Source organism: Grus americana, chromosome 25 (genome assembly GCF_028858705.1).
Source record: "Grus americana isolate bGruAme1 chromosome 25, bGruAme1.mat, whole genome shotgun sequence".
Lineage (NCBI taxonomy): Eukaryota > Metazoa > Chordata > Aves > Gruiformes > Gruidae > Grus > Grus americana.
This window is the reverse complement of record NC_072876.1, coordinates 1,602,014-1,616,958: the sequence shown is the minus strand read 5'-3', so window position 1 is coordinate 1,616,958 and position 14,945 is coordinate 1,602,014. Positions and strand designations below refer to the sequence as shown.

General features: G+C 58.6%; 1 protein-coding gene across 4 annotated transcripts; it reads right to left on the bottom strand.

Annotated features, from left to right (window-relative positions):
* Positions 1 to 275: 275 nt before the first annotated feature.
* Positions 276 to 10,693, bottom strand: PTPN7 (protein tyrosine phosphatase non-receptor type 7). Of its 4 annotated transcripts, none has more exons than XM_054803806.1 (10): positions 10,567 to 10,693; positions 8,895 to 9,123; positions 8,268 to 8,451; positions 7,756 to 7,840; positions 6,976 to 7,052; positions 4,067 to 4,204; positions 3,094 to 3,204; positions 2,315 to 2,472; positions 1,363 to 1,476; positions 276 to 816 (listed from the first exon to the last, which is right to left on the bottom strand). In XM_054803806.1, the coding sequence occupies exons 2-10, from the start codon at positions 9,023 to 9,025 to the stop codon at positions 723 to 725; spliced, it is 1,092 nt and encodes a 363-aa protein (XP_054659781.1). In that variant the 5' UTR covers positions 9,026 to 9,123; positions 10,567 to 10,693; the 3' UTR covers positions 276 to 722. The 4 variants fall into 4 exon arrangements, with proteins under 4 accessions (XP_054659781.1, XP_054659782.1, XP_054659784.1 ...); XM_054803807.1 differs by having other exon boundaries at positions 8,895 to 9,051; positions 10,567 to 10,606; XM_054803809.1 differs by lacking the exon at positions 8,268 to 8,451 and having other exon boundaries at positions 7,698 to 7,840.
* Positions 10,694 to 14,945: the final 4,252 nt, after the last annotated feature.

The following is a 14,945-nucleotide window of genomic DNA, read 5'->3' as shown; positions in this document are numbered from 1 at the left end:
CCATGGCAGGGGGTTGGGACTAGATGGGCTGTGAGGTCCCTTCCAACCCAAACCATTCGATGATTCTTTGAATCTCTCCTATTTTAAGGCTGTTGAGAAGTATTGGCTGAAGGTGGAGAGGAAACCAAGCCATGTAATGGATGCAACCAACTGTGCACATTTTGTACTAAATCATCAAGGTGTATCTTTAGCAAGAAGAGCATTGCGGCACGTGTTCGGAGCAAGCCCAGCCCTGCACGCAGCGCAGCCTCTGCCCACAGATGATACAAAATCAGGAGAGAGGCTCTGTTTATTTGCAGGGTAATTGTACCAGCTCTGCATCTAACAGGGTAAACATTTCTGTGCAGCTAAAAGGCAAACTGTGCTCCTGTTGCTCACCCAGCTTCAGTTCCTCCACACAGCTTGCTCTTCTGGTTGAAGATAAAACGTTGCACATTTTGAAAGCCAAAGCTTCTTTCCAGGGGTGAAATCTGCCTCGAGCCAGCAGCAATGGCCACCTTGAGCACCCACTGAATCTCTCATGTGAACCCGCCAAACCCTGCTCATCCCCAGGGTCGCAAGGCCACGATCCCCATAGGTTTGCTTGGCTGTGCTCATCCAGGGATGCTCATGCTGCTGCTCTGTGGGTCAGCAGCAGCAGGAGGGGTTTTGGTGGAGGTCTCCTCGTGTCTGGTGCAGGAGAGGTTGGAGCGGGGAGCCAGCAGCCCGGTGGAAGCCCTGCACTAGTGGCCTCCCGCCTCCGGCAGCTGGGAAGCGTAAAGCGCTAGTGTGTGATGGAGGAACTGGTACTGCTCGCTCGTCTGGATCATCCCGCCTCTGCAAGGGAAAGGCAGGTCCTGCTGACACCTCGCTGAAGCCCACAGCCCTGTCCCCGGCTCCCTGGTCCCAGAGCACGAATAGTCCTACTTCACCCGCCACATCCAGGTACCTCTGAAACAAGCACCAGAGCTGCCCAGATAGTATTTGGGCTCAGAAGTATTGCTGGGCTGTTCAAAATGCACATTAGCAACTGATCTGGCTCTCATTTTTACTGGTACTTCTCCCTGAAAACTGGCAAAATTGAGTGTTTATGAATTTAGTGGCTGAGCTGAAAGGAGCAGACCGGCTGCCAGGTTCACAGCTGCTCTCCTCTCCCTCACGTCCTCAGTTCCCCAAAGCTACAATAGCCCTGACAGCAAAACCATCCCGGCACTGGGCAATCGTTTGCTGTCACCACATCTGCATCTTTCAGCAACCCTTCTGGTTTCCATGAAAAATTGTCCCCATGTCACGATACTCGTCCCCACATCCCTCCCACATCCCTTCTCCCAGGCTTGGGAGCCAGCAGGACCCTCCAAGGAGCAGCCTGCTCTGAGCACCCACCTGTCCATGCGGAGACGGCACACGATTCCCAGGATATCCACCTCCCCCTTGTCCTTCAGCTCCTGGCACCCGATCCTGGTAGCGATAAAGCAGCCCGTCCGGCCGATGCCGGCGCTGCAGGACAGATACAGCTGTGTTGAGCACCAACAACATCCACTGCCTGGACCTTAATCTGTCGAAGCTGGACATACTCCTGGATTGGTTTGCTGCCATGATTTCACCCTAGAGGGATGCTGGGGTCCTGGTCTTTCTTAGCCAGGCACCAGAAGACATGGGCTGGCATCATTCTGCCATGGCAAGGGGGTCTTGCTGTGTTGCATGGCCCAGGTGAGATGGCTCTGGAAGCACAAACCCAGTCTGTGCCCTCCGTCCCTGCACAGCACAGGGGTCTCTGCAGCCCTGCACCTCCCCTACCAGCACCGAATGGTTTGCCCTGGGGCGGCCCAGCCTGCAGCATTACACACCGAGGGTGTTGCATTGGGACAACCGGGCGCTCTGCTCCACTGTCCCCAAATGCACTTAGCAGTGGGAGAAAATACACAGAGGGCGCCTCCTCCAGGAGGGCTCTCCTGAAAAAGAGCTTCACAGCCAAGCCACAGGCTGTGCTCAGTGGCAGAGGAAGCAGGAGCCTGAGCCATGGTTCTGCCGTGGGTCTGGTGGCTAGATCTGACCCTGCAGAGCTCTCCTGCTCCCACCTTGCTGTCCACAGACCCAGGTGCAAACCAGATTTCTTTACGTGGCAGTATGCACCACACTAATGCCATCATCCTGATTCCAGCACAGGAGCTGCCGGTTGAATAAGTCTGCTATGGGGATGCCATGCCCTGGGATTTCTGCGCCACAGTGGGACCAGCTCACGAGCATTCATATGTGGGATTTTCCCCTCTGGCATTTGTAGACTGACCCCAAGGTGAGGTACACACAGGGGCACGGGTGAGGGGAAAACTCTTACCTGCAATGCACAACGATGGGCCCTGGGCTGGCTGCAGCCTGCAGAGTTTCTTCCACCTTGGACACCAAGTGCAGCAGGGGCTTGGCTGACTCGGGTGTCTGCTGGTCCGGCCAGGAAGGAAAGAGGATGTGTTTGACCTGGCGGCATTCACCTTCAAGCTTTTCCAGCACAGAAAAAAGAGAAATCAGGATGTGGGAGCACAGACTCACTGGGCTGGGCCAAATGAAGGCATGGAGTCCAGCTCAAGCAGAGGCCAGGCAGCCTGTGACCATCTCATCTGCTCCCCTCCTGAATCCCTCTTTGAGCCTCTGCCAGACACCCAGGAGAGACCCCTGGGCCAGGGACACTGGGAAGTGTCCCATTCCAGAAGATGGGAACAGATACAGAGTGTCCCAATACTGTCCCCACAGTCCAGGCAAAGCCAGCAAGATCCATCTGGCTAGTGTCAGCCCAGGGTGACTACAGAACGCCCATGGGGCAGAGCCCAATGGCACAGTGCAAGCAGCAAAGGGCTAATAGAGCAGCTCTCCCCAGCTGACCCCTCTCCTCTCCCCTCCAGGGCTGGGTCCTGCTCCCTCTCAGCCTTCTCGGGCAGGCAGGAGCTCTGCAGACCCCTCCTCTGGCAGGGGGCTCATGAGACCCAGCTCTCTGAGCCATGAACCCTCTGCTCTGCTCTGTCACACAGCGTTGCCATCCCACTAAAGAGCCTGGGGGTGTCAGGGGCACTGCCAGACCCTGCTGGGTTCCCCCTCTGACCCCATGATGGAGCTTGAACCCACCTGGATGGAGAGATCCCGGACCACGTACTCCACGCACTCGCTCACCCCCTGCACACAGATGCAGAAGGGGCCGTAGGTGCCCTCCTTCTCGGGCCAGTAGTGGACACATTTCTGAAAGAACAAGGCAGGGTTTGTGGCTGCAGAAATGCTCAAGGCACCCATGGGACATGTGAGCTATGCTTTGCTCAGTGCTCTTGGGAAGGGGCATCACATGGGGAGGTGTGAGGGAGCAGGGAAGGTGGATGTGGAATGACACAGAACACAGGCTAAGGACGGGATAGATCCCTCTCCCCACATCTGCTTCCCCTGTACCCTTTCCCGTGCCCCAGGGCTGCACGGCTCTCCCCAGCCCCACAGGAGCTGTGCCTGGGCCAGTCCATGTCCTGCCAGACCCAGGAGGACCGAGCCTGCCTGGTGGAGGGCGTAAGGATGCTGCGTCAGGCAAGGAGAGAAGGCAGGAAGGGCACCGCCAGGAAAGAGAGGGTGAGTTCCCCCAGGCCAGAGCTCCTTGGACAGGGAGCCAGGGATCCCAGCCAAGGCACAGGGCAGCAGCCAAGGAGGGCACAGTGCTGCCGGCTCCCCTCCCAGCCTGGATCCACTGGCTGAGAGCTCCCAATCCCGGAAGAGTGCTGCTCGGGGCTGGAGGGACACTGCTGACCACTGCCTCTGCTCCCTCTCCCAGGGGTTGCCCTAATCTCTTTATCCTATTATCCAGCTGGCAAAGCGTGCCTAGAGCACAAGAGGCCACGTGAGGAGGAGAAGCTTTGCTGTGGATGGGGCCAAGGCTGCAGCCCTGGGGCTCTTCTCCTCCGAGTGTGATCAATCAGGGGTACCCTCTGAGAGCAAAGCAGAGAAAGCAAGCGGGTGCTCAGCCCCCGTGTTTGGTCTTGCATCACCCTTTACTGTTGTTATCACCCCGCTCTTTGCTCCTGGCTGGGGTGCTGTGCCCAGGCCAGGGCAGGGACAATGGTACCTCTTTGCGCTCCTGGAGCTTGGTTATCATGACGATGAGGGGCACCTTCTCCTGCCACACCATCTCCCAGAAGTCAGTCACAGTGTTCAGCATGGGTCCCTGGGTGGCAATGTACTCCCGGGGCCGCCCTGCATAGCCCTGCCAAGCACATGGTCCATCAGTGACGCTGGGGAGGACCCTGATGTGTGAGGGGAGGCTGTCTCCAGGCCACCCCAGCTCTTGTGGTGCTCGTCTTCCTCTACGGGTGAGAGGTGGAGCCACACAGGCTATTTCCTACTAAATCTGTCTTTGAAATGCTTTTATAGACCTGATCAGGAACTACGAGATATCCTCTCCATCCTCCTGGTCCTACAAGCCAGGAGCACACCCATGGAGCAAGACATGCGTACCCAAGCTCCTTGCAAGCATCCCCAGATTATTGGTGCGACTACAGCCAGCGTGATGGATGCCTTGGTGAGCCACAGCTCATGCAGGGAGGGCACTTCTCCCTGGAAGCACTTCCCCAAGGACAAGCAGAAATCATCAAGCTCCACTCTGCTGGCAGCTGGGATAGTCCCAGCTGGGTCCCACCAGTCCTGGCTCCCCACCAGGCTCAGAAGGGGATGTGGCAGCACCCAGCAGCAGGAAGGCTGGGTCTGGGGATACCTGGAGGGGTGGTCAGCACAGGCTCTTGCCCTACCTCTGCCCCAGGCTCTGTTTCACAGCTCCAAGCATTCTCTGCCTCCATGGTCACTTTGTCCCCCGGTATAAAATTGCCAAAGAAATAGAAAAGTTTGGAGGTGTTCTGAGTCATGCTCAGCTGCTTCACACCATGGCCTCATGGGCAGTGCTGCTGGCCCAGCAGAGGAGATAGCATGCAGCGGCAGCAGGCAGGAGCTGGAGGGCAGGCAGAGGCAGAGGTGTGGGAAAGCCTTCTCCTAGGGTCAGTAACCTGCTACTCCAGCTCCCAGCTGGAGATGCAATTTGGCAATACAGCAAGGAGTCAGGAACCCAGCTGAGGATGCCCTGGGGATGCTGGGGGAGGCACCCACAGCGCCCACAGCTTTTGGAAAAGTGAGTATGCAGCACTCCAAGCAGAGCTTTATGGCTTTGGCAAAAGATACCTCAGTTAAAAATGTACTCAAACCCCTGTGATTGATTTAATCCAGATTTCCAGCAATCTTGTTAACAGCTTGGTCACACGAGAAGTTGCAGTGGCCCAGCCAAGGGGCAGGAACGTTTTCAGGAACATTTTGTATAGCCCTTTTCTCATGCCTCTAGATTCCTTTTTTTTTTTTTTTTTTCCCCCCCTAGAAACATGATTTTCCATTCAGAAGACTTGAAGAAAGACCTGGTGGTGTCAACACTGGAAATTTTCCCCTCCTGCACCTCGTACTCAAAAACATGTCATGGGATACAGTCAGCAGGAAAAACATTCAATCCCAGGTGGGCACTGATGTGATACCCGCAGGGCTCTTCCAGACTTGCTGTGCCTCCCAAGCATGCCAGAAGCAGGCTGGGTTGCTAATTTGCTGATATGCCCACAAATTCCTGCACTGTGACACCCTTGGAGAGGTAAGTGGAAGGAAGGGGTCAGGAAACACCAGCTCCACACAGGGATGCGTGGCTATACGTGTGCTCAGGTGTGTGCACATATGTGTGCGAAATAGGGATGGGCAGTGTTTGTGCATTTTTGTTAGCATTTGTGTGAGACAGAGAGAATGCCACATGCTCATGTACACCCCGATGCATGTGGGCAGGGTGATGGTGTCACTCGATGTGAAGGTACACATTGCCGTGCTGCTTCAGGAAGACTAGTCTAAAAGTAGTCCTCTGCTGCCCATGTTCAAACCCTCATTTGGACCAGCCAGCCTACCAACAGTTCTAGGCACGGTGCTCCTGTGTCCGGAGTCAGACTTTGACCCTCACCACGGGATGCTGGCAGCTCACACCGCTGCTGTCTTGTTGGATCATACCCATGAGCACCATCAGATAAGAAATGCTACTAAGTGCCCTCCACCTCCAACCTGCACCCTCAGACCACCTTGTAGGGGTCTGTCCATCATACCAGAGGGCACTTTTGTGGGCTACTTTTCTGTCCCACATTCCCACACTCTCCTCGCTGCCACACACCCAGAGTGGCTGCAGATCCACCTCTGCTTCCCAGTACCCCTGGCCTGTGCCAAGGGGAAGGATGCTGAAATGAGATGAATTGCTCAGAAAGAAGCCTACCAACCAGGCAGAGGTGGTGCCTGGCTGACACAAGAGCCTGTTTTAGGGTGATGTATGGTTCAGCACAAGTAAGACTGCAGGCTGGAAGGGGTCATTTGCACAGGAGAATGATTATCATAAATCAGGCTGCCTGAAGTAACACCCCTGGTCTGGGGATTTCTCAGTCTCGGGCAAAGGACCCCATCAGATGTCAAAGTTAAGTCATGCCCTTCCCTTCCTTAGTTTTCTTCTTGGGAAATTGCAACAAACCCGCTGAGCGGAGAGGAAATTCCTGGATGTGTAAGGGTTAAACAGCACTGGGCTGCGATGCTGTGTTGACACGGCTCTCCTCCTGTGGCCTTGCCATGACTAGTGCATGCGTGGGATACGGAGAAGCCACTGCGAGGCAGCCCATATGGGTGCTCAACCCACCCAAGCAGCGGGAGCCGAGAGCAGCCACCTTGTGAGGCTTTCCCACCAAAAAGGACAGTGTGTCTGCCCCGCGCGGGTGGAGACACATCTCTCCAGATCAGAAAGGGGTGGCAAGTTCAGACTGCTGCCCCAGGGCAGGCACAGGACAGTGAGGGACAGTCAGTGCCCTGGCATGCAGGTCCCAGCATGGCACCTGTAGCACTGCGGACTTTGCAGCCTGATGCCCTGTGAGCTGTGGGCTCCAGGGCTGGGAGACCGCCTGCTCTCCAACCAGGCAGGGCACTCACCGTGATGTAGTTGGCATTTATGTAGCTGTCTTCCTCCTGGTTCCCTGCCCTCCTGAGACAGACCCGGCTCTCAGGATCTGAAAAACATGGCAGGCATTGCCCCAGGGACAGTCTTTTCAGAGCCTGCCGCTTGCCCATCCTCCCTGCCTCAGCTCCAGCAGCTGGAGACTGAGTCCTCCCAGCTCCATGCCATGCTCAGAGCTGTCTGCACCCTCCCTCGGCACCTTATTGCCCCACTTCACTCTCCGTACCATGGCAGGATACATCCAGCCATGCTCAAACCTGCCTGTACCAGATTGAGCATGCGGGGTAACTCGCCAACCAGGCGATGACCCCCTAGGGCCTTCCCACAGTGCCTGACTAGAGCCCAAACAAGTCCTCCTATAATGTTCTCAGCCTTTATACCCCCAGCAACATGCCCTTGGAACATGTAAGGCCCCCATGGTTGCAGGGAGCAACCCAGGCTGGGCTCTTATGTGCTGCACACCCTGGGAATACACCCCAAGGAGTAGCTCCCCACGTACCACCCCATAACACAGTGTACACCCCTCGCAACACAGCACCCAGCTCTGACAACATGGGGAGCAGGAACAAGCATGGCAGGAACACCAAGAGCACCCAGAAGTGCCCACCCCAGTGCCAGGGCTGTGCTGAGTCACCCCTCTCCCATGCACAAACACCCATGCACACACAGCCACACACAGCCACGCACACCCACACACCTTTCCCTGCACGTGACACCCAGGCAAATGTGAGGCAAAGGGATGCAGTGGCACATACTGGGGAGGATGGTTTTGTATCTGTCCTTGGAGGCATGTCCAGGGATCTCCAGCTCCTCCGGACTGACGAAGTTGGGTGGGATTTTCTGCAGGAGGAGAGAACGTCTATGAGGAAAACCTCATTGCTGCTGCTTGTGTCCCCTCGTTGTGGCAGAGCTGGGCCCCCAGGCAATGAGAGGCTCATCCAGGGATCTAGCAACATCACCAGAGATGTCAGCTCCTGGGACGAGCCCTGTCCTTACCCCAGATGTGGTGGGACACCTTCCAAAGAGGCCACCTAGGGAGAAGAGCTTGGCATGGGAGAGCAGGGACAGGCTTTCCAGGGACACAAGGGGGACTTGTGTGCACCAGGGAACGGGCAGCCCTCATCCCTGTTTGCCCACATCACCTTCCCTGCCACCAGTGCTGTGGGATACAGCTGGGTTTGGAGTCTCCCTTGGAGACATCCACCCCTGCCAGTCCCCCCACTGCCAGCCCCTGTGTGAGGAGGGAGAGGGGAGAGGAGCATCGCACCGAAAACTCCTCCTGGAGCTGTGTCAGGCTCTGGGCGCTTTGCTGGAGCTCCTCTCTCCTCAGCACGTGGCTGGACGTCCTCAGGAACTTCAGCGTGATGTCCCGAGGCGTACAGACGGGCTGGATGGGCTCCACGCTCCCCAACGAACTCATGTCCAGCATCAGTGACACGTTGGAGCCCCTCCTGCGAGGCAAAGGGGTCCCTGGCTGACCCTCTGCCATCTCGGGATGGGAGAGCAGCCCATCCCACCACATTGTCAGTTAAAACCTCTCCACACCGAGCAAAAGCCAGGCAGGGAATAATGTAGGATGAAGAAAGGAGCCAGGTAGAGATGCCAGAAGACCAGGGTGTAGAGGAACAAGGAACTAACTGGTTATTGGGCCTTTTTGCTGGAAAGCCCACAAGGTCTAGATTTGGCCCAAGCTGGGCTGAGGGGGGAGTCAGGGCTGCCTCCACGCTCTGCAAAAGTTGGCAGGCAGAGGTCTGGCAGGGCTGGGATTGGGCAAAGAAGTTTGGGGGGACCAAAGGCCTGGGGGGGGTGGTGAGCAGTGCCTTGGGTACCTGCCGTCTGGGCTGAGATGGGCAGCGCAGGGTTTGGGCTGCAGGCACCATCCAGCCACGCTCACCTCTCCTGAAGACGCACATGCTTCTTGGCAGAGGGACTGGGCTTGTCTGTCTTGTCCATGTCTGCCTCAGCTGCCTGGGCTGTCAGGCTGCCGTTATGAAATCTGGAGCACACCAAGCAGGCTTGTACCATGCTGCGGCATCCACAAAGCCCTTGTCCTGAAGCACAGGGAGTAGACGTGGGGGACCCTCAGCTCCAGAGGAATCAAGGAGCCATCACAGGAGAAGTGGCTGGAAAAGACAAGGCAGATCTGAGAGATACCATGAGGCTGGGTGGATCCCGACAGATGGTCCCTAAGCAAGGCACAGGTTTTGGGTCCTCAGCTGCCCTGGAACCAGGATCCCCAGGCCCTGCATCCAGGCAGGTGGCATAAGGAGAGCTCCCAGCATGTTCACCCTTCAGCATGTCTGCAGCGCTGCAGCCCACACAGGCACCCACTGGTGACCCTGGGCATGGCACCTGCTTGCACTGAGTGGAGGATGCCCACGCCCTGTGCTGCCAGAGCGTGGTCTGGTTTTGGGGGAGCCCAAGATGCTCTCCACCTCCATGGGAAGCACATGCTGCCGTGTGTTTCCAGTCCTTCCCCAGCACGCCTGCTTTGGCCTAGGGACATGGTGGGGAGGAGGGAGAGCTGGGACCCACATGAGCACAGCAGCATTTGGCAGGTGAGACGAGGTGGGCTGTAGGCACCACAAGGAGCCTGGCCAGTTCCTGCTGTTGGGAGACATGGGGCCAGGCACCCTCAACAGCCTCATGGCTCTGGCGAGGGAGGGATGACCCTGGGACAGCCTCCTCCATCCCGCAGGTCTCAGAAACCGTCAAGAGGAAACTGCTTTATCTGGGTGGTTGAGCAAGAGGCGATGGGGTAGCCCAGATGGAGGATGGTGCCAGGGCTCCCCGCCACCAGCCCCAGGACAGGCCCTGGCAGGGACGGGGAGATGCGAGTGATGCTGGTTCACCTCTGGGCAGAGCTCCTCACGGTGCAGGCAGCACCCTGAGATGATGAGGCTCCGTCTCATCCCCACCTCCCTCCATGAGGAAGAGATGGACCCAAACGGGCAGGGGATGCTGTGGAGTCGGAGCTCTCAGCGGGCAAAGAGTTGGGTTCCAGGTACCACATCAGCTCAGGGAGGTCCTGCAGAGAACTGGGTCCGCACTGTGGCCATGCCGTTCAGGAGCACAGCTGGGGCAGGAGCTATTCCCCATGACTCCCTGCTGCCCGGCGGCATTTCTGGGGGTGGCAATGCAGCTGCTGCCATGCGCACCATCCCTGTGCCCCACACAGGGCACCCTGAGGGGCCTGTGCAGCCAGGGTGTCCCCGGCCAGGCAGGGCGAGAGCGGCTGCTCCCCAGAAGCTGGAGCACCAGGGGAGATCCTGGCCAGAGACAGCAGCAGGCTCCAACCCCCAGTAGCTGTCCCTCACGCACCGGCCAGGAAACACCTGGGAGATGCCCCCAGCCAAGCCCCTGGCAGACAGGAGGGTCCTGGGAAGAGCCCCTGCTGCGGCGTTTGCAGAGAGAGCGTCCCCATCACCCTGCCCAGCATCCCAGCCCTGCCCGGGGCTGCTCGGCAGCGAGCATGTGCTCACCACCCGTGGGCACCAGGGCCCAGCACTGCCCGGCGGGGGTCCTCTCTCCAGCGGGTGGCATGGACAGGCTGGGGGGCTGCCTACCTGCTGCCCCGCGGCGTGGGCTCCGTCGGTCCCGGCACAGGCCCGCAGGCACCGCGTGTGTTGGTCTAACACCACGGTTTGAAAGTGTTCAGGAAGCTGCTTATCAAAGGAGCTGCTGCCTCTGCCGCTTCCTCTCCCTCCTTCTCCCCCACCCTGCCTGCCGCCCACACACATACCGGCCACATCGCCGCAGCTTGGCTCCGCTGGGCCGCCTGCAGCCCCAGCCCCGCTCCCCGCTGGCGAACCCCCGTCCTGTGCCTGTGGGCACAACTCTGCCTCCTCCAAAATCCCAGGGTGCCTCCATGGTCATCTCTGGCAGGGCCGGTGAGGTGTGCTCAGTGCCCTCTGTGACCGGCCGTGGCCTGTGCCAATGCCAGCCCATGGGACATGGAGGGACGGGTGAGACCTGGCCATGAGGCTGGTGCTGCTGGCAGGAGGGTCGAGGTGGGATGCTTCATGTGGTGCAGTGGTGTTGCTCTGGGGACAGCAGACCCCACCTGCCCCATAGGGAGCCAGGATGGGTTCTCCCATCCCTGCCACGCTAGCCATATCCCCTTGCCTGGGCTGCGCACCAGCTGTTCCCCATCCCGCTCTGTGGTCCTCATGCCACCCCTAACCCATGTCCCTGTGGGTGCTGCTCTGCACCCGGGACTATCCCTGGGCACCTCGAGGGAAGACCTGGGGTCCCCCTCCCCAGAAGGGCAGGGAAGGGGGTGTATTTGGGGTGAAGGTCCCTGCAGGGTCTGGCTCAGGTAGGACAGGTCTGCCCGTGGGGCACTGCACATCCTTCCCACCGATGCCCGCTGCGGCAGCCCTGCCGCTCTTCCTGTTTGTTATTGCCTGGGCCCTGCACAGAGACACTGTACGCTTCCTTCCTCTTCTGCCCCCACCCCGCTGCGCTGCAGCGGCTCCCACTGTGTCCCCGCCAGCCACCACAGACCCCGCGTCCCAATCACCTTCTCCCCCCAGCCACCCCACTGGCTCCTGGACCCCCGAGGAGCCCCCCGCCCCGGGCCACCTCCATCCCAGCTCATCACGAGACCGGGCTGTCCCTGGGATGTGCAGTGCTGGCTGGAGAGGTGCGTGGGCCACACATGTACCTTTGTTGGCTGGGACCAGGAAGGACACCGAGGACAGAGCCCCTGGGAACCACACCTGACCCCCTTTGGCTTTTTCTTATCCAGAAAGCACTGATGAAGACTGAAGGGACTGTCCTGGCCATGGGCACTCATCCAGGATGGAGGGAATGCAGGAGGGAACCACAGATGAGGTGCTAGGATGTGCCATGGCCCAGGCTCCAAGGGGCAGAAAAATCTGCACTGCTGAGACCTCCTGACCCCTACATGCATCTGATGGTGCACGAATGGACCTCAGCGTACTTCCAGTGGCCAGCATGGATCTTGTTCCTCCCCTCTGCTGAAGCACCAGCAGGCTGAGACATGACAATGGAGGTGCATTTGGGGAAGACAGAGCATGGGAAGCCACAGCCCAGTGGAGACCCAGAGCTCGGAAGACAAGGTGCTAGTGGAAAATGAGGTGTGAGCCTCTGGTGGAGATAGACTGGACATGAGGGAGACCAGGAGCAGACAGAGCAGGAACACACCGCTTGACCCAGGGCACTTTTCATCTCTCAGTGTCACTCCTGCAGCAAGCTTTTCCCCTCCACAGCCCATTGCACCCACCCACGCAGCTGCTGCCCATCTGGGAATGGCACGTGCACCTCTGCCTGTGCGCCTGCAGGAGCACACGGGCAGGTTGCACACCCACACGTGCAGGGTGAACATCCCTGTTTACACACCAGTGTCCACTCATGCAGGCAAAGGGCATGCAAATACCTCACTGGCTTCTGCAGAGTAGTGAAGTCCCAGAGGTGCTCGGTACTTCTGGCCACCTCTGCGCCCCAGCCTGGAAGATGATGCTGCCACCCTGCTCCTCTTGAGGGACACAGGTTGGGTCTGCAGAGGAGTGCAACAGTGGGCAAAAAGCGAGGAGCTGCTCTGGCCAGTGGTACAAGGCAAGGGACCCTGCATCGCTGTTCAGCCGTGCTCGTCCCGTGTTGCACCACGTGTTGCTCTGCACTGGATGCATCAGGCTGGCCTGGGGTGCAGAGCATGGGACAGCTGCCGGGTCCTACAAGAAGGAGCTGCTGGGGCCATGGGGGACCTGCAGTAGGACCTGGCTTTGAGGGAAGAGGGTGTCCAGGCTGGGGGCAGACCCCCTCCCAGGGACAGTTTACTGCCAGGGCAGGACCAGGACTCCAGGGCAGCCACCTCTATCACAAGCTGCCACAGGCAAAGAGGAACCGGGCAGTCCCCAGAGGGCAAAGCCCAGAAGGGGATAGGGGGAAGCAACACTGAAGGAAGTGGCTCTGGGGTGGGTCCCACAGGGCCACAGCTGTGCCCCTCGCCATCTTCCCTCCCTTGCCTGGCAGGGCAGGAAGGGCCAGGGCCCAGAACAGGAACGTCCTTTGCCCCCAGCACTCCTCTCTGCTCTCACCTTGGTGGCAGCGTGGGGTCAGTGCCTGGATCCCTCAAGGGTGCCTGGATCACTCTTGTGCTCTCACAGCCCATGTGGAGAGCAGGACTGCTGCAGGGAGAATAGCGGCTCTGCTGCCAAATCCTTCTCCTGCCTCGCTGCAGAAGCCCCAGCCTTCTCCTGTCCCCAGAGGCATCCTGCCCACACAGCATCCCCAGTGTCGAACACAGCGAGCAGGGTGGGTAAACGTGGCATTTGTGTTTTGGGAGGTGATGCCCAGAGTGGTGCTGGGACAGCAGAGGACTGGTGATGGAGGGGCAGATGCAGAGGGAAGGGTCCCAGCTGTCACCACATCAGCCATCCACCCTGGCCCAACATGAGGTACCCAGAGATGTGGCATCATGCCAGGCATGGGATCCCATGTGTCTGTGGACACCTGTACATTAGGGTCATGAGTTGGGATATAGGGACTGGAGAGGTTTGTAGCGGAGCCTTGGAGGTCTTCAAGGGGATGTATGGCCGTGGTTTTATTTTCAGCAAGCGCAGCATGACTTGTGGACCCTACAGAGCTGGTGCTTTGGGGAGGGAGATCTGGATTTACCTCTGACTGGTACTTTCTGGTTGTTCACTTGCATTTTACAACTCCACTTCCATGGGGTCATACAGAGAGACCATGCCATTCAGAGGGACCTTGACAGGCTGGAGAGGTGGGCCTGTGCGAACCTCATGAAGTTCAACAAGGCCAAGTGCAAGGTCCTGCACATGGGTCGGGCAATCCCAAGCACAACTACAGGCTGGGCGGGGAATGGATTGAGAGCAGCTCTGAGGAGGAGGACTTGGTGATGTTGGGGGATGAGAAGCTCAACACGACCCAGCAACACATGCTCGCAGCCCAGAAAGCCAACCATGTCCTGGGCTGCATCCCCAGCAGCGTGACCAGCAGGTCGAGGGAGGGGATTCTGCCCCTCTGCTCCACTCTGGTGAGACCCCCCTGCAGTACTGCATCCAGCTCGGGGGTCCCCAGGACAAGAAGGACATGGAGCTGTTGGAGCGAGTCCAGAGGAGGCCACAGAGATGATCTGAGGGCTGGAGCACCTCTGCTATGGAGACAGGCTGAGAGTTGGGGTTGTTCAGCCTGGAGAAGAGAAGGCTCCAGGGAGACCTTAGAGCACCTTCCAATCCCTAAAGGGGCTACAGGAAAGCTGTTTACAAGGGCAGGGAGTGACAGGACAAAGGGTAACGGCTGTAAGCTGCAGGAGGGGAGATGGAGATGGGATGTGAGGCAGAAATCCTTCCCTGTGAGGGTGCTGAGGCCCTGGCACAGGTTGCCCGGAGAAGCTGTGGCTGCCCCTGGCTCCCTGGCAGTGTTCAAGGCCAGGTTGGATGGGGCTTTGGGCAACCTGGGCTAGTGGAGGGTGTCCCTGCCCATGGCAGGGGGTGGAACTAGGTTGGCTTTAAGGTCATCTTGCACCATGAGCATCCTCTGGCCATATCCTCATAGTCAGTTCCCTTCGTGCAAAGAGCAACTCCCAGCTTCAGACTGGGAGTTGTTGTCCCCATTAAAGACCAGCCAGTCCTTACTCCCATTTCTGTCCTCCAGCCTCCCAAGTAGGAGCCTGCTCTCCCAGCTGCCCTGCCCTGCCCCACACACCCCAGCACCTCTCCTCACCCTCTCCAAACAGCAGCGTAGCCCCAAAGTCACCTGAGTCCAGGCAGGCAATGAACTAGCACCCAAAACGCAGATGGTGCCCCGTGGTCTCACTCCCCCCAGATTGCCTACCACACCATGGCCTCGTCTCGCTGGGCCTCCGACATGTTTGGGTCCAGCACTCAGACAGGGCTGGTCTTGCTCCTGCTGACACGACTGGGAGCTCAGGATGTCCTGCAGGGTTTTGGAAATTAGC

Bases quoted from the DNA above. Each gene is read 5' to 3' on its own strand.
- PTPN7 (XM_054803806.1), bottom strand. From the start codon at position 9,025: ATGGTACAAGCCTGCTTGGTGTGCTCCAGATTTCATAACGGCAGCCTG. The intron at 7,841-8,267 runs GTGCGATGCTCC...CTCCTCCTGCAG, and splicing joins AGCTCCAGGAGGAGTTTTCG to AAAATCCCACCCAACTTCGT. The intron at 4,205-6,975 runs GTGAGTGCCCTG...TGTGCTTGGCAG, and splicing joins TAAATGCCAACTACATCACG to GGCTATGCAGGGCGGCCCCG.